At 58.3% G+C, this 24,105-nt stretch overlaps 1 protein-coding gene across 5 annotated transcripts in view; it reads left to right on the top strand.

Moving 5' to 3' along the window:
* The window catches only part of OPLAH (5-oxoprolinase, ATP-hydrolysing), a 75,016-nt gene that overhangs the window by 23,552 nt on the left and 27,359 nt on the right, over positions 1–24,105 (top strand). For all 5 annotated transcript variants that reach the window (XM_090138257.1, XM_090138255.1, XM_090138256.1 and 2 more), the window contains 9 exons: positions 111–364; positions 3,329–3,441; positions 5,545–5,715; positions 7,411–7,548; positions 11,181–11,319; positions 13,987–14,099; positions 17,213–17,364; positions 20,110–20,270; positions 22,735–22,836. In XM_090138257.1, coding sequence (XP_089994383.1) covers positions 111–364; positions 3,329–3,441; positions 5,545–5,715; positions 7,411–7,548; positions 11,181–11,319; positions 13,987–14,099; positions 17,213–17,364; positions 20,110–20,270; positions 22,735–22,836 — 1,343 coding nt within the window. The remainder of the gene's footprint in view (positions 1–110; positions 365–3,328; positions 3,442–5,544; positions 5,716–7,410; positions 7,549–11,180; positions 11,320–13,986; positions 14,100–17,212; positions 17,365–20,109; positions 20,271–22,734; positions 22,837–24,105) is intronic.

The raw sequence follows: 24,105 nt of genomic DNA, 5'->3' as shown, positions 1-24,105 counted from the left end.
CCCCCAACCCCACAACCCCATAACCCCACAACCCCCCACAACCCCATACAACCCCATCACCCCACCACCCCACACCCCCCACCCCCACACCCCACATCCCGTCCCTACAGGCGGCCCGGCGACGGTGACGGACGCCAACCTGGTTCTGGGCCGCCTGCTGCCCCACTTCTTCCCGCGCATCTTCGGCCCCACGGAGGACGAGGCGCTGAGCGTCGGCGCGGCTCGCGGCGCCCTGCAGGGCCTGGCGGAGCAGCTGGCGGCCGACGACCCCAAAAACGCCCCCAGGAGCCTGGAGGAGGTGGCCATGGGCTTCATCCGGGTGGCCAACGAGGCCATGAGCCGCCCCATCCGCGCCCTCACCGAGGTGGGGCATTTCTCACCCCAAATCCCCACCTTCTGCCCCAAAATCTCCATTTCTGCCCCCAAAAGGTCCTTCTCACTATTCTCACTATGAAATCCCCACCCCAAATCCCCATTTTCTGCCCCCAAATCCCCACTTTCTACCCCAAATCCCCACTTTCTGCCCCCAAATCCCCACTTTCTACCCCAAATCCCCACTTTCTGCCCCCAAATCCCCATCTCCTGCCCCAAAATCCCCACTTTCTGCCCCCAAATCCCCACTTTCTGCCCCCAAATCCCCATTTCTGCCCCCAAAAGGCACTTCTCAATATGAAATCCCAACCCCCAGTCCCCCAAATCCCAATTTTCTGACCCCAAAAGGCACTTCTCACTGAGCATCCCCCACTCCCAATCCCCAGATCCCCATTTTCTGCCCCAAAATGGGGTTGATTCCATCCCTCCATCTCCAAATCCCCATTTTCTGCTCCCAAATCCCCACTTTCTGCCCCCAAATCTCCATTTCTGCCCTCAAAAGGTCCTTCTCACTATTCTCACTATGAAATCCCAACCCCAAATCCCCACTTTCTGCCCCAAATTCCCATTTTCTGCCCCCAAATCCCCACTTTCTACCCCAAATCCCCATCTCCTGCCCCAAAATGGGGTTGATTCCATCCCTCCATCCCCAGATCCCCATTTTCTGCCCCCAAATCTCCATTTCTGCCCCCAAAAGGTCCTTCTCACTTTTCTCACTACGAAATCCCAACCCCAAATCCCCATTTTCTGCCCCAAATCCCCATTTTCTGCCCCCCAAAGGCACTTTTCATTGAGCATCCCCGACTTCCAATCCCCAAATCTCCATTTTCTGCCCCAAAATGGAGGGGTGATTCCGTCCCCCGATCCCCAGAGCTGCATTTTCTGCCCCCAAATCCCCATTTTCCGCCCAAAAATGTGGGGTTGATTCCATCCCCTGATCTCCAAATCCCCGTTTTCTGCCCCCAAAGGCATTTCTCATGAGGAAATCCCACCCCCCAATCCCCAAATCTCTGTTTTCTGCCCCAAAATGTGGGGGTGATTTCATCCCTCGACCCGCAAAGCTCCATTTTCTGCCCCTAAAATCTCCATCTTCCCACCCAAAATGGGGAGGGATTCCATCCCTCGATCCCCAAAGCTCCATTTTCTGACCCCAAATCCTTGTTTTCTGCCCCCAGATCCCCATTTTTTGCCCCAAAATGGCACTTTTCATTCAGCATTCCCCACCCTCAATCCAAAAGTTGGCATTTTCTGCCCCAAAATCTCCATTTTCTGCCCCCAAATCCCCGTTTTCTGCCCCCAAATCCCCGTTTTCTGCCCCAAAAAGACCCTTTTCTTTCAGCGATCCCAATCCCAAATTGCCCAAATTGTGCTTTTCTCAGCCAAAAAGTTGCAAGTCACCAAATCTGGGTTTTCTCCCCCAAAAAAGCCCTTGCCGTTGCCCCCCAGCTCCCCACCTCCAGGGCGGGGCTTAGCGAGGGGGCGGGGCTTGCGAAGGGGGCGGGTCTATGGAGGGGGCGTGGTTTGTGGCCGGGGCGGGGCTTACGGATAAGGCAGGTTCGTGGAAGGAGGCGGGGCTTACCGAGTGGGGCGGGGCTTGTTGAGGGGCGAGGCTTACAGAGGGGGCGTGGTTTCAGCTTGGGGCGGAGCTTATGGAAGGGCAGGGTTATTGAAGGAGGCGGGGCTTAGGAAAGGGGCATCTGATGGAGAAGGGGCGGGGCTTTTCAAGAAGGGGCGGGGCTTGACTGAGGGGGCGGGGCTTGGAGTAGGAAAGTAAATGGGGGAATGGGCGGGGCTTGCGGAGGGGGCGTGGCCTGAGAGCGAGCCCCCCCCCCCCCCAGAAATGCACTTTGTGTTGTACAGCCCCCTATTGCCAATCCCCAAACCTCCATTTTTGGCCCCAAAAGGCCCGGCCCATTCCTCCCTCATCCCCAAAATGACCAAACCTGGGCTTTCTCACCCCAAAAGGCCCGGCCCATTACCCCCTTGGTTCCCCAAATGCCCAATTCTGCGTTTCTTCCCTAAAAAGACCCTTCCTGTTGTCCCCCCATCCCATAAATGACCAAATTTCCATTTTCTCCCCCAGAAGGCCCTTCCCATTGCTGCTTCCATCCCCAAAATGACCAATTCTGGGATTTCTCTCCCAAAAAGTGCTGTCCCCCCCACCCCCAAATGACCAAATATTCTGGAAAGGGCTGTGGAGGGGGTGGAGCTTAAAATGGGGGCGGGGCTTGTGAACGGGGCGGGGCTAAGGGATGGGGCATCACGTGGAGCGGGTTTAAGGTGGGGGCGGGGCCTAAAGGTGATTATTTAGTGGGCGGGGCTTAGGGGGTGGAGCTTGGTGAGGGGGAGGGGCCTATGGTGGGGCGGGGCTTCAATTGACCAAATCTGGATTTTTTTCCCCCCAAATTCACTTTTCATTGGGAATCCCCCCACCCAAATCCCCAAATCTCCGTTTCCTGCCCCAAAATTCCCTTTCCATTCGTAGATCCCAATCCCTGAATCCTCATTTTCTCCCCCAAAAGACCCCTCCTATTGCCGTCCCCTACCCCCAAACTGACCAAATCTGGGTTTTCTACCCCAAAACTCACTTTTTTTATTGGGAGATCCCAAGCCCAAATCCCAGAACCCATTTTTTACCCCCAAAAGGCCCCTCTCATCACCATCCCCTACCCCCAAACTCACCAAATCTGGGTTTTCTACCCCCAAAAGGCCCCTCTCATTTTCCCCCCCATTCTCAAACTGACCAAATCTGGGTTTTCTGCCCCCAAACAGCCCTTCCCATTACCCCCCATCCCCAATCTGACCAAATCTGTTTTTTCTACCCTCGGAATTCACTTTGTTATTGGGAGATTCCAACTCCAAATCCCCACTTTCTCCCCCAAAAAGCCATTCCCAATGGCCCCCCCCATTCCCAAACTGACCAAATCCGGGTTTTCTGCCCCAAACCCGGTTGCAGGCTCGGGGTCACGCCGTGGGGCAGCACGTGTTGGCGTGTTTTGGGGGCGCAGGAGGGCAGCACGCGTGTGCCATCGCACGGACGCTGGGCATGGACACCGTCTTCATTCACAAGTAGGGGCGGCACGGCGGGGGGCGGGGCTTCCGGGAGGGGGCGGGGCTTACAGAGGAGGAGGGCGGGGCCGGGAATGGGGGAGGCTTCTGGATTGGCGGAGTGTGGAAAGGAGGCGGGACTTGGGTTCATAATTGGGGCTGGGGATTGGGCTGGGCTTCTTGGGGGGCGGGGCTTCGGGATGGTGCGGGGCTCAAGAGGCAGGTGTATGGAGAGGAGGCGTGGCCAAGGATGGGCGGGGCTTGTGGATAGGTGGAGCTTGAGAAGGGGGCGGGGCTTTGGTTGGCAGAGGAGGCTGGGGATTGGGCTGGGCCTCTGGGGGGCGGGGCTTAGGGAGGAGGCGGGGCCATAGAGGCAGGTGTTTGGAGAGGAGGCAGGGCTGGGAATGGGGGAGGCTTCTGGATTGGCAGAGTGTGGAAAGGGGGCGGGGCTTGGGTTCATAATTGGGGTTGGGGATTGGGCTGGGCCTCTTGGGGGCGGGGCTTCGGGAGCGGGCGGGGCCAAAGAGGCAGGTATGGAGAGGAGGCGGGGCCAAGGGTGGGAGGGGTCTCTATGGGGTATCGACGGGATATCTGTCTGTGGGGTATCCATGGGGTATCTATGGGGCGTCGATCTATGGGGTCTCTATGGGATATCCATGGGGTATCTATGGGGTGTCGATCTATGGGGTCTCTATGGGATATCCATGGGGTATCTATGGGGTGTCGATCTATGGGGTCTCTATGGGATATCCATGGGGTATCTATGGGGTGTCGATCTATGGGGTCCCTATGGGGTGTCCATGGGGTATCCATGGGATGTCTATCTGTAGGGTCTCTATGGGGTATCTATGGGGTTTCTGTGAGGTATCCATGGGATGTCTATCTGTGGGGGATCTATGGGGTATCTATGGGGTCTCTATGGGGTATCTGTAGGGTATCCCTGAGGTATCCATGGGCTGTCTATTTATGGGGTACCTATGGGGTATCTGTAGGATATCTATGGGGTATCTGTGGGTTAGCCGTGGGGTGTCTATGGGGTATCTATAGGGTATGTATGGGGTATCTGCAGGGTATCTATGGGATATCTATGGCATGTGTGTTTATGGGGTATCTACGGGGTATCTATGGGGTATCCATGGGATGTCAATCTGTGGGGTATTGGGATATCCATGGGGTCTCTATGGGGGATCTATGGGGGATCTATGGGGTATCCATGGGATGTCAATCTGTGGGGTATCTGTAGGGTATCCATGGGATGTCTATTTATAGGGTACCTATGGAGTCTCTATGGGGTGTCTATGGGATATCTATCTATGGGTCTCTATGGGGTCTCTATGGGGTCTCTATGGGATATCTATCTATGGGGTATTTATGGGGTATTTATGGGATATCTATCTATGGGGTATCCATGGGATATCTATCTATGGGGTCTCTATGGGGTCTCTATGGGGTATCTATGGGGTATCCATGGGATATCTATCTATGGGGTCTCTATGGGGTCTCTATGGGGTCTCTATGGGTTATCTATCTATGGGGTCTCTATGTGGTCTCTATGGGGTATCTATGGGGTATCTATGCAAATTCTATCTATGTGGTATCTGTGGGTTATCTATGGGGTCCGTATGGGGTCTCTATGGGGTCTCTATGGGGTCTCTATGGGCTATCTATCTATGGGGTCCGTATGGGGTCTCTATGGGATATCTATCTATGGGGTCTCTATGGGGTCTCTATGGGATATCTATCTATGGGGTATTTATGGGGTATTTATGGGATATCTATCTATGGGGTCCCTATGGGGTCCCTATGGGGTCTCTATGGGGTCTCTATGGGATATCTATCTATGGGGTCTCTATGGGGTATTTATGGGCTATCTATCTATGGGGTCTCTATGGGATATCTATCTATGGGGTCTCTATGGGTCTCTATGGGTCTCTATGGGGTATCTATGGGGTCCCTATGGGGTCCCTATGGGGTCTCTATGGGGTCTCTATGGGCTATCTATCTATGGGGTCTGTATGGGGTCTCTATGGGCTATCTATCTATGGGGTCTCTATGGGTCTCTATGGGTCTCTGTGGGTCTCTCTGGGGTATCCATGGGGTGCCCACGGGCTGTGCGCCCCACAGGCACAGCGGGGTGCTGTCAGCCTTCGGCTTGGCGCTGGCCGATGTCGTCCACGAGGCCCAGGAGCCGTCGGCGCTGCGCTACGAGCCGGCAGCCTTCGCTGCGCTGGATGAGCGCATCCGCGTGCTGAGCCTGCAGTGCTGCCGGGCCCTGGGAGAGCAGGGCTTCGACAGGTGGGGGGGCACGGGGGGGTCCGAAGTGATGGGGGGGTCACCAGATTGGGGGGGGGGGGTCATCAAGTTGTGGGGGGTGGGGGTCCCCAAGTGATGGAGGGTCTGAATTGCAGCAGCAGTGCTGCAAAGCATTGAGGGAGCAGGGATTCACTGGGGGGGAGGGATACTGGGGGGGTCCTCAGTGATGGGGGGTCACCAAATTGGGGGGGGGGGTCATCAAATTCAGGGAGGGGGGTCCCCGAATGATGGGGGGTCTGTATTGCAGCAGCAGTGCTGCCGGGTGCTGAGGGAGCAGGGATTTGACAGGTGGGGGGGGGGACAGCAGGGGGGGTCCAAAATTATGGGGGGGTCACCAAATTGTGTGGGGGGTCGTCAAATTGTGGGGAGTGTCCCCAAATGATGGGGGGTGCTGCAAAGCATTGAGGGAGCAGGGATTCGACAGGTGGGGGGGGGTATCGAGGGGGGGTCCTCAATGATGGAGGGGGGGGTCGCGAAATACCCCCCCACACCCCATTCCTTCCACCCCCTGTCGCCCCCCCCATACCCCACACCCCCCACCCCCCTCCCCCCCCACAACCCCCAAAACCCCAGCCCCCCCTGCCCCCCCACCCCCCCATCCCATACTGACCCCATGCCCCCCTACTCCCCCCCAGTACCCCATATGCCCCCCCCATACCTCATCTCCCCCCCCATCCTGACCCCCATGTCCCCCCCTCATACTGACCCCCATCCCCCCCATGACCCCCCCATCCTGACCCCCATATCCCCCCCCAAACTGACCCATGCCCCCCCCATACAGACCCCCATTTCCCCCCCATACTGACCCATATCCCCCCCCATAATGACCCACAACCCCCCATGCCCCCCCATACAGACCCCCGTGCCCCCCCCCATACTGACCCATGTTCCCCCCTCCCATACAGACCCCCACCTCCCCATATACCCCGCCATATTGACCCATGCCCCCCCCATGCAGACCCCTATCCCCCTCCATGTCCCCCCCCATACTGATCCCTATCCCCCCCATGTCCCCCCCCCATACAGACCCTCACCCCCCATATCCCCCCCCATACTGACCCATATCACACCCCCTGGACTGTCCCCTATCCCCCCCACCCCCCCACTTTCCCTGCCCCCCCCCCCCATACAGACCCTCATGTCCCCCCCGCACTGACCCCTATCCACCCCCATACTGACCCCCTTATCCCCCCATACTGACCCATGTCCCCCCCCCATACTGACCCCCACTCCCCCATATCCCCCCCCATATTGACCCATGCCCCCCCATACTGACCCCTATTCCCCCCATACTGACCCCTATCCCCCCCATATTGACCCCTATCCCCCCCATACTGATCCCTATCCCTCCCCCAATTTCCCCCCCAAACTGACCCCTATCCTCCCCCCATACAGACCTCCATCTCCCCCCTTCCCCCCCCATCCCCCCCTTATCCCGATAAGGGACCCCAAATCCCATTATAGCATCCCAAATCCCATCATGGGACCCCACCCCCCATTATGGGACCCCAAATCCCATCATGGGACCCCAAATCCCATTATGGGACCCCAAATCCCATTATAGCATCCCAAATCCCATTATGGGACCCCTACCCCAAATCTGGGTCCCCCGAACCCATTATGGGATCCCCCCCCACCCCCCTGACCCCCCTGCCCCCCGCTGACGGCGTCGCGCAGCTCCCAGATCCGCACGGAGCCGTTCCTACACCTGCGCTACGCGGGCACCGACTGCGCGCTCATGTGCTCGGCCGCCGGCCACCCCCCGACCCCAAACTCCTGCCGCTCCGGGGATTTCGGGGCCGCCTTCGCCGAACAGTACGGATGGACCCCCCGTGGGACCCCCGCCCCATTATGGGACCCCAGATCCTGTTATATGACCCCAGACCCCGTTATGGGACCCCATATCCCATTATCGAACCCCAGATCCCATTATAGGACCCCTCACCCCATTATGCGATCCCCGACCCCATTATGGGACCCCAGATCCTGTTATATGACCCCAGACCCCGTTATGGGACCCCCACCTCCCATTATCGAACCCCAGACCCCATTATAGGACCCCTCACCCCATTATGGGATCCCCGACCCCATTATGGGACCCCAGATCCTGTTATATGACCCCAGACCCCGTTATGGGACCCCAGATCCCATTATGGGACCCCTGACCCCATTATAGGACCCCTCACCCCATTATGGGATCCCCGAACCCATTATGGGACCCCAGATCCCGTTATGGGACCCCCACCTCCCATTATCGAACCCCAGACCCCATTATAGGACCCCTCACCCCATTATGCGATCCCCGACCCCATTATGGGACCCCAGACCCCGTTATGGGACCCCAAATCCCATTATATGATCACAAATCCCACTATGGGAAGCCCAACCCCATTATGGGACCCCAAATCCCATTATAGTACCCCAGACCCCATTATAGGACCCCTCACCCCATTATGGGATCCCCGACCCCATTATGGGACCCCAGATCCTGTTATATGACCCCAGACCCCGTTATGGGACCCCAAATCCCATTATAGGATCACAAATCCCACTATGGGAAGCCCAACCCCATTATGGGACCCCAAATCCCATTATGGGACCCCCAACGCCCATTATGGGACCCCAAATCCCATTATAGTACCCCAGACCCCATTATAGGACCCCAAATGCCTTTATGGGACCCCCAGCCCCATTATGGAAACCCCCGACCCCATTACAGGACCCGCAACACCCATTATGGGACCCCAAATTCCATTATGGGACCCCAGATCCCATTATAGGACCCCCAACCCCATAGGACCCCAGATCACATTACAGGACCGCAGACCCCGTTATGGGACCCCCACACCCCATTATGGGACCCCTGACCCCATTAAAGGACCCCCAACCCCATTATAGGACCCCCAACGCCCATTATGGGATCCTTAATTCTGTTATGGGACCCCAGATCCCATTATGGGACCCCTGACCCCATTATAGAACCCCAGACCCCATTATAGGACCCGGACCTCATTATAGGACCCCAAATTCCATTATGGGACCCCCGACTCCATTATGCGACCCTCTGACTCCATGATAGGACCCCAGATCCCATTATGGGACCCCAGTCCCTGTTATAGGACCCCAGATCCCATGATAGGACCTCAAACCCCGTTATGGGACCCCAGTCCCTGTTATAGGGCCGCAGACCCCTTATAGGACCCCCAACCCCATTATGGGACCCCTGACCCCATGGTAGGACCCCAAACCCCGTTATGGGACCCCAGTCCCTGTTATAGGACCCCAGATCCCATGATAGGACCCCAAACCCCGTTATGGGACCCCAGTCCCTGTTATAGGACCCCAGATCCCATGATAGGACCCCAAACCCCGTTATGGGACCCAGATCCCATTATAGAGCGCCAAATCCTGTTATAGGACCCCTGACGCCTACTATGTGACCCCAAATTCCATTATGGGACCCCCGACCCCATTATGGGACCCTCAACCCCATTCTAGGTCCTCCGACCCCGTTATAGGACCCCAGTTCCCATTATGGGACCCGCAACCCCATTAGAGGACCCCTGACCCCATTAGAGGACCCCCGACTCCATGATAGGATTCCCGACCCCATTATAGGACCCCAGGCCCCATTATAGGACCCCAAATCCCGTTATAGGACCCCTAATCCCATTATGGGACCCCCGACCCCATTATAGGACTCCAGATCCTATTACAGGACCCCCACCCCATTATGGGATCCCCGACTCCATTATAGGTTCCCAGATCCCATTATAGGACCCCAGATCCCATGATAGGACCCCAAATCCAATTATGGGACCCCCAACACCCATTACAGGACCCCAGATCCAATTACAGGACCCCCAACCCCATTATAGGACCCCAGATCCCATTATAGGACCCCTGATCCCATTATAGGTCCCCCACCGCCCATTATGGGACCCCCAACCCCATTATAGGTCCTCCGACCCCATTATAGGATCCCCAACCCCATTATAGGACCCCAGATCCCATTATAGGACCCCGTCCCCATGATAAGACCCCAGATCCCATTATTGGACCCCAGGCCCCATTACAGGACCCCCGACCCCATTATAGGACCCCAGATCCCATTATAGGACCCCTGACGCCCATTATGGGACCCCAAATTCCATTATGGGACCCCAGACCCCATTATGGGACCCCAGTCCCTGTTATAGGACCCCAGATCCCATTATAGGACCCCTGACCCCTTTATAGGACCTCAGACCCCATTATAGGACCCCCAACGCCCATTATGGGATCCTAAATTCTGTTATGGGACCCCAGATCCCATTTTAGGACTCCAGACCCCGTTATGGGACCCCCATGCCCCACTATGGGACCCCCGACCCCATTATAGGACCCCAGATCCCATTATGGGACCCCAGTCCCTGTTATGGGACCCCCTGACCCCATTATAGGACCCCAGATCCCATTATGGGACCCCAAACCCCGTTATGGGACCCCCACACCCCATTATAGGACCCCAGATCCCATTATGGGACCCCAAACCCCGTTATGGGACCCCTGATCCCCAATCCCCATTATGGGATCCCCGACCCCATGATAGGACCCCCGACCCCATTATAGGACCCCAGATCCCATGATAGGACCCCAAACCCCATTATGGGACCCCAGTCCCTGTTATAGGACCCCCGACCCCATGATAGGACCCCAGACCCTGTTATGGGACCCCACACCCCATTATAGGACCCCCGACTCCATTATAGGACCCCAGACCCCGTTATGGGACCCCCACACCCCATGATGGGACCCCAGACCCCTTATAGGACCCCAGATCCCATGATAGGACCCCAGACCCGTTATGGGACCCCCACCTCCCATTATTGAATCCCAGATCCCATTATAGGACCTCCGACCCCATTATAGGACCCCAGACCCCGTTATGGGACCCCCACGCCCCATGATGGGACCCCCGACCCCATATAGGACCCCAGTCCCGTTATAGGGCCGCAGACCCCGTTATGGGACCCCAAATCCCATGATAGGACCCCAGACCCCGTTATGGGACCCCACGCCCCATGATAGGACCCCTGACCCCATATAGGACCCCAGTCCCGTTATAGGGCCGCAGACCCCGTTATGGGACCTCAAATCCCATGATAGGACCCCAGACCCCGTTATGGGACCCCCACGCCCCATGATGGGACCCCCGACCCCCTTATAGGGCCGCAGACCCCGTTATGGGACCCCAAATCCCATGATAGGACCCCAGACCCTGTTATCGGACCCCAACGCCCCATGATAGGACCCCCAACCCCATATAGGACCCCAGTCCCGTTATAGGGCCGCAGACCCCGTTATGGGACCCCCACGCCCCATGATGGGACCCCCGACCCCCTTATAGGGCCGCAGACCCCATTATGGGACCCCCGGCCCCGCTGCGGACCCCTGCCCCCCCGCAGGTACCTGACGGAGTTCGGCTTCACCATCCCGGGCCGCGCGGTGCTGGTGGACGACATTCGGGTTCGGGGCGTCGGCAGCAGCGGGATCAGCGAGCAGAGCCCCCACCCCACAAGGGGGGAGCCCTGCGGGCCGGAGATGGTGAGGCGTGGGGGGCGGGGACCCCAAAGGTACCCCATAGGAACCCCGTAGGTGCCCCGTGGGTAACCCATAGGATACCCCATAGGGAGACCCCGTGGATACCCCGTAGGTACGTATCCCATAGGGACCTGATACAGACCCCATAGGGACCCCATAAGTACGCCATAGATACCCAATAGGTAGAGTCCCCATAGATACCCCATAGATATCCCATAGATCCCCATAGGGACCCCATGGATACCCCATAGATATCCCATAGATAGATATCCCATAGAGACCCCATAGATACCCCATAGTTAGATATCCCATAGAGACCCCATAGAGACCCCATAGATACCCCATAGTTAGATATCCCATAGATACCCCATAGAGACCCCATACGGCCCCCGTAAGTACCCCATTAGATACCCAATAGGTAGAGTCCCCATAGACACCCCATAGATATCCCATAGATACCCCATAGATAGATATCCCATGGATACCCCATAGAGACCCCATAGATAGATATCTCATAGATAGATATCCCATAGAGACCCCATAGAGACCCCATAGATAGATATCCCATAGAGACCCCATAGAGACCCCATAGATAGATATCCCATAGAGACCCCATAGAGACCCCATAGATAGATAGCCCATAGACACCCCATAGAGACCCCATAGATAGATAGCCCATAGAGACCCATAGAGACCCCATAGATAGATAGCCCATAGATGGATATCCCATAGAGACCCCATAGAGACCCCATAGATAGATATCCCATGGATACCCCATAGAGACCCCATAGATAGATAGCCCATAGATAGATATCCCATAGAGACCCCATAGAGACCCCATAGATAGATATCCCATAGAGACCCCATAGAGACCCCATAGATAGATATCCCATAGAGACCCCATAGAGACCCCATAGATAGATAGCCCATAGAGACCCATAGAGACCCCATAGATAGATAGCCCATAGAGACCCCATAGAGACCCCATAGAGACTCCATACGGACCCCATAGATAACCCACAGATACCACATAGATAGAATTTGCATAGATACCCCATAGATACCCCATAGAGACCACATAGAGACCCCATAGGCACCCCATAGGCACCCCATAGATATCCCATAGATCCCTATATGGACCCCATAGATACCCCGTAGATAGATATCCCATAGAGGCTCCATACAGACCCTATATGTACCCCATAGATACCCCATAGATATCCCATAGATATCCCATAGATATCCCATAGATATCCCATAGATCACCATAGGGACCCCGTAGATACCCCATAGATAGATATCCCATAGATATCCCATAGATACCCCATACAGACCCCATAGGTACCGCATAGATATCCCATAGATCCCCATAGGGACCCCATAGATATCCCATAGATATCCCATAGATAGACACCCCATAGGTACCCCATAGAGATCCCATAGAGACCCCATACGTACCCTATATATATCCCATAGATCCCCATAGGGACCCATAGGGCCCCCATAGATATCCCATAGATACTCCATGGAGACCCCATAGAGACCCCATAGATACCCCATGGATATCCCATAGGTAGACATCCCATGGATACCCCACAGGAACCCCATAGATCCCTTATTGACCCCATAGACCCCATACACCCCATAAACCCCACAGATCCCCATTCACCCCATAGATGCCCCACAGACCCCATAGATCCCCCATAGATCCCCTACAGAACCTTCATAGAGCTCCTATAGACCCTATAGATTCCCCATAGATCCCGCACAGACCCCATAGATCCCCCACAGATCCCCCATAGACATCCTATAGGACCCATAGCCCCCATACACCCCATAGATCCCCCACAGATCCCCCACACATCCCCCACACATCCCCCATAGATCTCCTATAGAACCCATAGCCCCCATACATCCACCATAGCCCCCATAGACCCTATAGACCCCATAGACCCCGTAGATCCCCCATAGACCCCACAGATCACCCACAGATCCCCCACAGACCCCACAGACCCCACTGTTCCCCCGTCTCCCCAGGTCACCTGCTGTTACTTTGAGGGGGGCTTCCTGGACACCCCATAGACCCCATAGACCCCATAGAAGCCCCATAGACCCCATAGATCCCCTAAAAGCCCCATAGACCCCACAGACCCCGCAGATCCCCCACTGACCCCACAGACCCCACAGCTCCCCCATCTCCCCAGGTCACGCGCTGTTACTTTGAGGGGGGCTTCCTGGACACCCCATAGACCCCATAGACCCCATAGATCCCCTCCATAGACCCCATAGACCCCACAGACCCCGCAGATCCCCCATATCTCCAGGTCACGTGCTGTTACTTTGAGGGGGGCTTCCTGGACACCCCATAGACCCCACAGACCCTATAAAAGCCCTATAGACCCCACAGACCCCACAGACCCCCCACAGGCCCCACAGACCCCCCATAGACCCCATAGATCCCCCATAGACCCCCCATAGACCCCACAGACCCCACAGACCCCGCAGATCCCCCATATCTCCAGGTCACGCGCTGTTACTTTGAGGGGGGCTTCCTGGACACCCCATAGACCCCATAGATCCCCCATAGACCCCCCATACACCCCACAGACCCCACAGACCCCGCAGATCCCCCACAGACCCCACAGACCCCGCAGATCCCCCATATCCCAGGTCACGCGCTGTTACTTTGAGGGGGGCTTCCTGGACACCCCTGTGTTCCTGATGGAGCGGCTGGGCTGTGAGCAGCGCCTGCCCGGCCCGGCCATCATCATCGACCGCCACAGGTGTGGGGCTGGGGGGGTCCTATAGGGATGGGGGGGTCCTATAGGGATGGGGGGTATGGGGGATGTGGGGCTGAGGGGTCCTATGGGGCTGGGGGGGTCCTATAGGGCTGGGAGGTCTATGGGGGATGTGGGGCTGGGGGGTCCTGTGGGGCTGGGGGGGTCCTATAGGGCTGGGGGGGTCCTGTAGGGTTGGGGGAGTATGGGGGAAATGGGGCAGAGGGGGTCCTCTGAGGCTGGGGGGTCCTATAGGGCTGGGAGGTCTATGGGGGATGTGGGGCTGGGGGGTCCTATAGGGCTGGGGTGGTATGGGGGAAATGGGGCTGAGGGGGCCTGTGGGGCTGGGGGGGGTCCTGTAGTGTTGGGGGAGTATGGGGGATATGGGGCTGAGGAGTCCTATGGGGCTGGGGGGGGTCCTATAAGGCTGGGAGGTCTATGGGGGATGTGGGGCTGGGGGGTCCTGTGGGGCTGGGAGGGTCCTGTAGGGCTGAGGGGGTCCTATAGGGCTGGGGGGGTCCTGTAGGGTTGGGGGGGTATGGGGGATATGGGGCTGAGGGGTCCTATGGGGCTGGGGGGTCCTATAGGGCTGGGAGGTCTATGGGGGATGTGGGGCTGGGGGGTCCTATAGGGCTGGGGTGGTATGGGGGAAATGGGGCTGAGGGGGCCTGTGGGGCTGGGGGGGTCCTGTAGGGTTGGGGGAGTATGGGGGATATGGGGCTGAGGAGTCCTATGGGGCTGGGGGGTCCTATAGGGCTGCTGGGGGGGATGGGGGAAATGGGGCTGAGGGGTCCTATGGGGCTGGGGGGGGGGGGGTCCTGTAGGGCTGGGGGGGTCCTGTAGGGTTGGGGGGTCTATGGGGGATGTGGGGCTGGGGGGTCCTATAGGGCTCAGGGGGTTATGGGGGAAATGGGGCTGAGGGGGTCCTATGGGGCTGGGAGGTCCATGGGGGATGTGGGGCTGGGGGAGTCCTATAGGGCTGGGGGGGGATGGGGGAAATGGGGCGGTATGGGGGGTCCTATGGGGCTGGGGGGGGTCGTGTAGGGATGGGGCGGTATGGGGGGTATGGGGCTGAGGGGGTCTTATGGGGCTGGGGGATCCTATAGGGCTGGGAGGTTCTATAGGTCTGGGAGATCTATGGGGGATGTGGGGCTGGGGGGTTCAATAGAGCTGGGGGGGTCCTGTAGGGCTGGGGGGGTATGGGGGAAATGGGGCTCTGTGGGGCACTGTAGGGTATGATGGGGCTCTGTGGGGCAATATGGGGCTCTATAGGGCAATATGGGTCTCTATGGGGCAATATGGGGCTCTGTGGGGCAATATGGGTCTCTATAGTGCAATATGGAGCTCTATGGGGCAATATGGGGCTCTATAGGGCACTATGGGTCTCTATGGGGCAATATGGAGCTCTGTGGGGCAATATGGGACTCTATAGGGCAATATGGGTCTCTGTAGGGCACTATGGGTCTCTATGGGGCAATATGGGTCTCTATAGGGCGCTATTGGGCAATATGGGGCTCTGTAGGGCAATATGGGGCTCTGTGGGGCAATATGGGTCTCTATAGGGCGCTATTGGGCAATATGGGGCTCTATAGGGCAATATGGGTCTCTATGGGGCAATATGGGTCTCTATAGGGCGCTATAGGGCAATATGGGGCTCTGTGGGGCAATATGAGGCTCTATGGGGCAATATGGGGCTCTATAGGGCAATATGGGGCAATATGGGGCTCTATAGGGCAATATGGGGTTCTATGGGGCACTATGGGTCTCTATGGGGCAATATGGAGCTCTATAGGGCACTATGGGTCTCTATGGGGCAATATGGGGCTCTGTGGGGCAATATGGGGCTCTACAGGGCACTATGGGTCTCTATGGGGCAATATGGGGCTCTATAGGGCGCTATTGGGCAATATGGGGCTCTATAGGGCAATATGGGGCTCTGTGGGGCAATATGGGGCTCTATAGGGCAATATGGGGCTCTGTGGGGCAATATGAGGCTCTATGGGGCAATATGGGGCTCTATAGGGCAATATGGGGCAATATGGGGCTCTATAGGGCAATATGGGGTTCTATGGGGCACTATGGGTCTCTATGGGGCAATATGGGGCTCTATGGGGTTCCAATGGGCAATATGGGGCTCTATAGGGCACTATGGGTCTCTATGGGGCAATATGGAGCTCTATGGGGCAATATGGGGCTCTATAGGGCAATATGGGGTTCTGTGGGACAATATGGGGCTCTGTGGGGCACTATGGGTCTCTATAGTGCAATATGGAGCTCTATGGGGCAATATGGGGCTCTACAGGGCACTATGGGTCTCTATGGGGCAATATGGGGCTCTATGGGGCAATATGGGGTTCTATGGGGCAATATGGGGTTCTATGGGGCACTATGGGTCTCTGTGGGGCAATATGGAGCTCTATGGGGCAATATGGAGCTCTATAGGGCACTATGGGTCTCTATGGGGCAATATGGAGCTCTATGGGGCAATATGGGGCTCTATAGGGCAATATGGGGCACTGTAGGGTATGATGGGGCTCTGTGGGGCAATATGGAGCTCTATGGGGCAATATGGAGCTCTATAGGGCACTATGGGTCTCTGTGGGGCAATATGGAGCTCTATAGGGCAATATGGGGCTCTGTAGGGCAATATGGGGCTCTGTAGGGCAATATGGAGCTCTGTGGGGCAATATGGAGCTCTATGGGGCAATATGGAGCTCTATAGGGCACTATGGGTCTCTGTGGGGCAATATGGAGCTCTATAGGGCAATATGGGGCTCTATAGGGCACTATGGGTCTCTATGGGGCAATATGGAGCTCTATAGGGCAATATGGGGATCTATAGGGCAATATGGGGCTCTGTAGGGCAATATGGGGCTCTGTAGGGCAATATGGGGCTCTGTGGGGCAATATGAGGCTCTATGGGGCAATATGGGGCTCTATAGGGCAATATGGGGCTCTGTAGGGCAATATGGGGCTCTGTGGGGCGATATGAGGCTCTATGGGGCAATATGGGGCAATATGAGGCTCTATGGGGCAATATGGGGCTCTATAGGGCAATATGGGGCTCTGTGGGGCGATATGGGGCTCTATGGGGCGCTTATGGGGCCGCTGCCCCCCAGCACCATCGTGGTGGAGCCGGGCTGCGTGGCGGAGCTGACCCCGCAGGGGGACATCCGCATCGCCGTGGGGAGCACAGCCCCACATGTTGTGGGGCCGGACCTCGACCCCGTGCTGCTCTCCCTGTTCTCCCACCGCTTCATGAGCATCGCAGGTGGGCTTGGGGGGCCTGGGGGGGGGTTTCTATGGGGCTGGGGGGTTTCTGTGGGGCTGGGGTGGAGCTGGGGGCTGGGAGGGGGGGGTTTTATGGGGCTGGGGTGGGGCTGGGGGTTTCTATGGGGCTGGTTTGGGGCAGGCTGGTGATGGGGGGGAGATGGGGTGCTGGGGGGTTTCTGTGGGGCTGGGTGGCAGTTGGGGGGCGATGGGGGGTTTCTATGGGGCTGGGTGGGGGTTGGGGGTGATGGGGGGTTTCTATGGGGCTGGAGTGGAGATGATGGGGGGTTTCTATGGGGATTGGTGGGTGGATGGGGGTTTTCTGTGGGGCTGGGTGGGGTTTGGGGGGCAATGGTGGATTTCTGTGGGGCTGGGTGGGGGTGATGGGGGGTTTCTATGGGGCTGATGTGGGGCAGGCTGGTGATGGGGTGGAATTCGGGGGCAGGTGGGGACTGGGGAGTTTCTGTGGGGCTGGGTGGGGGTTAGGGGGCGATGGGGGGTTTCTATGGGGCTGATGGGGGGCAAGGGGCAATGGGGGAAAGTTGGGGGTCTGGGGGGTTTCTATGGGGATGGGTGAGGCTGGGGGGTGATAGGGGCGGTTCTATGGGGCTGGGGTGGGGTTGTGGTTTCTATGGGGCTGATGTGGGGCGAGTGGGTGATGGGGGGAGTTGGGGGGCTGGAGAGGAGGCTGGGGGGGTTCCATGGGGCTGGGTGGGGGTTGGGGGGTGATGGGGGGTTTCTATGGGGCTGGGGTGGGGCTGGGGGTTGTAGGAGGGTTTTTATGGGGTTGGTGTGGGGCTGGTGTGGGGTTGGCAGTTTCTGTGGGGCTGATGGGGGGCAGGGGGGTGATGGGGGGGGGTTGGGGGGCTGGGGGGTTTCTCTGGGGCTGGGTGGGGGTTGGGGGGCGATGGGGGGTTTCTATGGGGCTGGTGTGGGGCTGGGGGCAATGGGGAGAGAGTTCACTATCGGATCACAGTGGGTCACCTATGGGAAGTCGATGGGGCAGCCATGGGGTCACTGTAAGGTCACTATATGGCAGCTATGGGGCAGCCATGGGGTCACTATATGGCAGCTGTGGGGCAGCTATGGGGCAGCCATGGGGTCACTATATGGCAGCTATGGGGCAGCTATGGGGCAGCCATGGGGTCACTATATGGCAGCTATGGGGCAGCCATGGGGCAGTATGGGGTCACTATATGGCATCTATGGGGCAGCTATGGGGCAGTATGGGGTCACTATATGGCAGCTGTGGGGCAGCCATGGAGTCACTGTAAGGTCACTATATGCCAGCTATGGGGTCACTATGGGGCAGCCATGGGGCAGCTGTGGGGTCACTATGGGGTCACTGTAGGGTCACTGTAGGGTCACTATGGGGCAGCCGTAGTGTCGCTATGGGCAGCTCTAGGGTCACTATGGGGTCACTGTGGGGTCACTATGGGGCAACCATGGGGCAGCTGTGGGGTCACTATGGGGTCACTGTGGGGCAGCCATGGGGCAGCTGTGGGGTCACTGTAGGGTCGCTATGGGGCAGCCATGGGGCAGCTATGGGGTCACTGTGGGGCAGCCGTGGCAGCTATGGGGTCGCTATGGGGTCACTATGGGGTCCCTGTGGGGTCACTGTAGGGTCACTATGGGGCAGCCGTAGGGCAGCCATGGGGCAGCCATGAGGTCACTGTGGGGCAGCCACGGGGCAGCCATAGGGGTGCTATGGGGTCGCTATGGGGCAGCCATAGGGGCGCTATGGGGTCGCTATGGGGCAGCCGTGGGGCAACCATGGGGCAGGTTTGGGGTCACTATGGGGCAGCCATGGGGCAGCTCTGGGGTCATTGTGGGGCAGCTGTGGGGCAGCTATGGGGCAGCTATGGGGTCACTATGGGGCAGCCATGGGGCAGTTATGGGGTCAATATGGGGCAGCCATGGGGCAGCTACGGGGTCGCTGTGGGGCAGCTATGGGGCAGCTATGGGGCAGCTATGGGGCGGCTATGGGGCGGCTATGGGGCACCTATGGGGTCACCATGGGGACACTGTGGGGCAGCCGTGGGGCAGCCATGGGGCAGCCGTGGGGCAGCCATGGGGCAGCTATGGGGCAGCCATGGGGCAGCTATGGGGCAGCTGTGGGGCAGCCATGGGTCACTATGGGGTCACTATGGGGCGGCTATGGGGCAGGTTTGGGGTCACTATGGGGCATCCATGGGGCAGCTATGGGGCAGCCGTGGGGCAGCCGTGGGGAAGCTATGGGGTCACTATGGGGCAGCTATGGGGCAGCTATAGGGCAGCCGTGGGGCAGCGATGGGGCAGCTATAGGGCAGCCGTGGGGCAGCCGTGGGGCAGGTTTGGGGTCACTATGGGGCAGCCATGGGGCAGCTATGGGGTCACTATGGGGCAGCCATGGGGCAGCTGTGGGGTCATTGTGGGGCAGCCATGGGGCAGCTATGGGGCAGCTGTGGGGCAGCTATAGGGCAGCTATGGGGCAGCCGTGGGGCAGCTGTGGGGCAGCTATAGGGCAGCTATGGGGCAGCCGTAGGGCAGCTATGGGGCAGCCGTGGGGCAGCTATAGGGCAGCCATGGGGCAGCTATGGGGCAGCTATAGGGCAGCCATGGGGCAGCCGTGGGGCAGCTATGGGGCAGCTGTGGGGCAGCTATAGGGCAGCCGTGGGGCAGCCGTGGGGCAGCTATGGGGCAGCTATGGGGCAGCTGTGGGGCAGCCGTGGGGCGGCGTCTGACCGGCGCGCGCGGCCGTGAGCAGAGCAGATGGGGCGCGTCCTGCAGCGCAGCGCCATCTCCACCAACGTCAAGGAGCGCCTGGATTTCTCCTGCGCCGTCTTTGCGGCCGGGGGGCAGCTGGTGTCCAACGCGCCCCACATCCCCGTGCACCTGGGGGCCATGCAGGACGCCGTGCAGTTCCAGGTCTGTGCCCCACTGCGGGACCCACGCAGCCCCGTTCACTGAGACCCATAGAGACACATTGGGACCCATAGAGAGATGTTGAGACCCATAGAGACACATTGGGACCCATAGAGAGATGTTGAGACCCATAGAGACCCATAGGGACACATTGAGACCCATAGAGACACATTGAGACCCATAGAGACACATTGGGACCCATAGAGACACATTGAGACCCATAGAGACCCACTGAGACCCATAGAGATGCACTGCGCCCCACTGAGACCCCATAGACAGACATTGAGACCCATAGGGACAATTTGAGACCCACAGACACGCACTGTGCCCCACATCCCCGTGCACCTGGGGGCCATGCAGGACGCCGTGCAGTTCCAGGTCTGTGCCCCACTGCGGGACCCACGCAGCCCCGTTCACTGAGACCCATAGAGACACATTGGGACCCATAGAGAGATGTTGAGACCCATAGAGACACATTGGGACCCATAGAGAGATGTTGAGACCCATAGAGACCCATAGGGACACATTGAGACCCATAGAGACACATTGAGACCCATAGAGACACATTGGGACCCATAGGGATGCACTGAGACCCATAGGGACACATTGGGACCCATAGAGACACATTGGGACCCATAGAGAGATGTTGAGACCCATAGAGACACATTGGGACCCATAGAGACACATTGGGACCCATAGAGAGATGTTGAGACCCATAGAGACACATTGGGACCCATAGAGAGATGTTGAGACCCATAGAGACCCATAGGGACACATTGAGACCCATAGAGACACATTGAGACCCATAGAGACACATTGGGACCCATAGAGACACATTGAGACCCATAGAGACCCACTGAGACCCATAGAGATGCACTGCGCCCCACTGAGACCCCATAGACAGACATTGAGACCCATAGGGACAATTTGAGACCCACAGACACGCACTGTGCCCCACATCCCCGTGCACCTGGGGGCCATGCAGGACGCCGTGCAGTTCCAGGTCTGTGCCCCACTGCGGGACCCACGCAGCCCCGTTCACTGAGACCCACAGAGATGCACTGAGACCCATAGAGACACATTCAGACCCATAGAGAGATGTTGAGACACATAGAGACCCATAGAGACCCATAGGGACCCATAGAGACACATTCAGACCCATAGAGAGATGTTGAGACCCATAGAGACCCACAGAGACCCATAGGGACACATTGAGACCCATAGAGATGCACTGAGACCCATAGAGACACATTGGGACCCATAGAGACACATTGGGACCCATAGAGATGCACTGAGACCCATAGAGAGATGTTGAGACCCATAGAGACACATTGAGACCCATAGAGACCCACTGAGACCCATAGAGATGCACTGCGCCCCACTGAGACACCATAGACAGACATTGAGACCCATAGGGACAATTTGAGACCCATAGGGATGCACTGAGACCCACTGAGACCCATAGAGCAACGTTGAGACCCATAGAAACACATTGAGACCCATAGGGACACATTGGGACCCATAGGGATGCACTGAGACCCACTGAGACCCATAGAGCAACGTTGAGACCCATAGAAACACATTGAGACCCATAGAGATGCATTGAGACCCATAGAGATGTACTGAGACCCACAGGGACACAATGAGACCCATAGGGACACATTGAGACCCATAGAGACCCATAGGGACACATTGAGACCCATAGGGACACATTGGGACCCATAGAGAGATGTTGAGACCCATAGAGACACATTGAGACCCATAGAGACACATTGAGACCCATAGAGACCCATAGAGACACATTGAGACCCATAGAGACACATTGAGACCCATAGAGACCCATAGAGACCTATAGAGACTCATAGAGACACATAGAGACCCATAGGGACACATTGAGACCCATAGGGACCCATAGAGACCCATAAGGACCCACTGAGACCCATAGAGACCCGTAGAGACCCACTGAGACCCATAGAAACCTATAGAGACCCGTAGAGACCCATAGAGACCCATAGAGACACATAGAGACCCACTGAGACCCATGGAGACCCATAGGGACCCAGTGCCCTGTGGAGCCACCCTGACCCCCATTCTACCCCACAGAGCCCCCCACCCCCCATCCCGCCCCACTGAGCAGTGCCCCACTGAGCCCCCCGCCCCTCATCCCACCCCCCCACGTCCCCGTGACCCCCATCCCGCCCCACGGAGCCCCCTGCCCTCCATCCCGCCCCACTGAGCAGTGCCCCACTGAACAACCTGACCCCCACCCACCCCACTGACACCCCCTGACCCCCACCCACCCCACTGAACCCCCATCTCCCCTCCTGCCCCATTGAAGCCCCACCCCCCATCCTGCCCCACTGAACAACACCTCTCTGAGCTTCCCGGACCCCCAGCCACCCCACAGACCCCCCCAGCCCCCATCCTGCCCCACTGACCCCACAACCGTCCCTCCCTCCCCCCCCAGATCCGCAGCGTTGGGGCCGATCTGCAGCCTGGGGACGTCCTGCTGAGCAACCACCCCATAGCGGGGGGCAGCCACCTCCCCGACCTCACCGTCATCACCCCCGTATGTGGGGGGCACGGGGGGGGCACTGGGAGCTGTGGGGGGAGGGCTATGGGGCACTGGGGGGCACTGGGAGGTGTGGGGGGAGGGCTATGGGGCACTGGGGGGCACTGGATGGTACTGGGGGCACTGGGTGACACTGGGAGGTGTGGGGGGCGGGCTACGTGGACACTGGGGGGCACTGGGGAGCACTGGGAGCTGTGGGGGGGCTATGGGGCACTGGGGGCACTGGATGGTACAGGGGGGTATTGGGGGGCACTGGGAGCTGTGGGGGGAGGGCTATGGGGCACTGGGAGGTGTGGGGTGAGGGCTATGGGGCACTGGGGGGCACTGGGAGGTGTGGGGGGGGGGGGCTGTGGGGGCACTGAGGAGCACTGCCCCATAGATTCCCATGGCCGCCCCACAGACCCCCATAGACCCCCTATAACCACCCCGTAGACCCCCATAGCCCTCCCATAGACCCCCACAGACCCCCATAGATCCCCATAGATCCCCTATAACCACCCCATAGACCCCCATAGACCCCCCTAAGCCCCTGTAGCCCTCCCATTGACTCCCATAGATCCCCAGTAGCCACCCCATAGTCACCCCATAGACCCCCATAGACCCTCAAAGACCCCATAGACCCCCATAGCCACTCCATAGCCACCCCATATCCACCCCATAGATCCCCATAGATCCCCATAGACACCCCATAGACTGCCCTAAGCCCCTGTAGCCACCCCATAGGCACTCCATAGGCCCCCATAGGCCCCCAGAGACCCCCATAGACCTCCATAGATCCCCTATAGCCACCCCATAGACCCCCATAGACCCCCTGTAATCACCCCATAGACCCCCATAGATCCCCATAGACCTCCTATAACCACCCCATAGACACCCTGTAACCACCCCATAGACCCCACAGACTCCCATAGACACCTCTAAACCATCTAGACCCCCCATAGACCCCCACAGCCCCCCATAGGCCTCCCATAGACCCCCATAGACCCCCTGTAGCCACCCCATAGACCCCATAGACCCCCATAAACCCTCAAGGACCCCATAGACCCCCATAGCCACTCCATAGCCACCCCATAGCCACCCCATAGATCCCCATAGATCCCCATAGACACCCCACAGACCGCCCTAAGCCCCTATAGCCACCCCATAGCCCTCCCATAGACCCCCACAGACCCCCATAGACCCCCTATAACCACCCCATAGACCCCCATAGACCCCCTTAAGCCCCCCGTAGCCCTTCCGTAGACCCCCATAGACCCCCACAGACCC

This window comes from Phasianus colchicus, chromosome 3 (genome assembly GCF_987193195.1).
Source record: "Phasianus colchicus chromosome 3, bPhaCol1.hap1.1, whole genome shotgun sequence".
Lineage (NCBI taxonomy): Eukaryota > Metazoa > Chordata > Aves > Galliformes > Phasianidae > Phasianus > Phasianus colchicus.
This window is presented reverse-complemented; position numbering and strand designations above follow the sequence as displayed.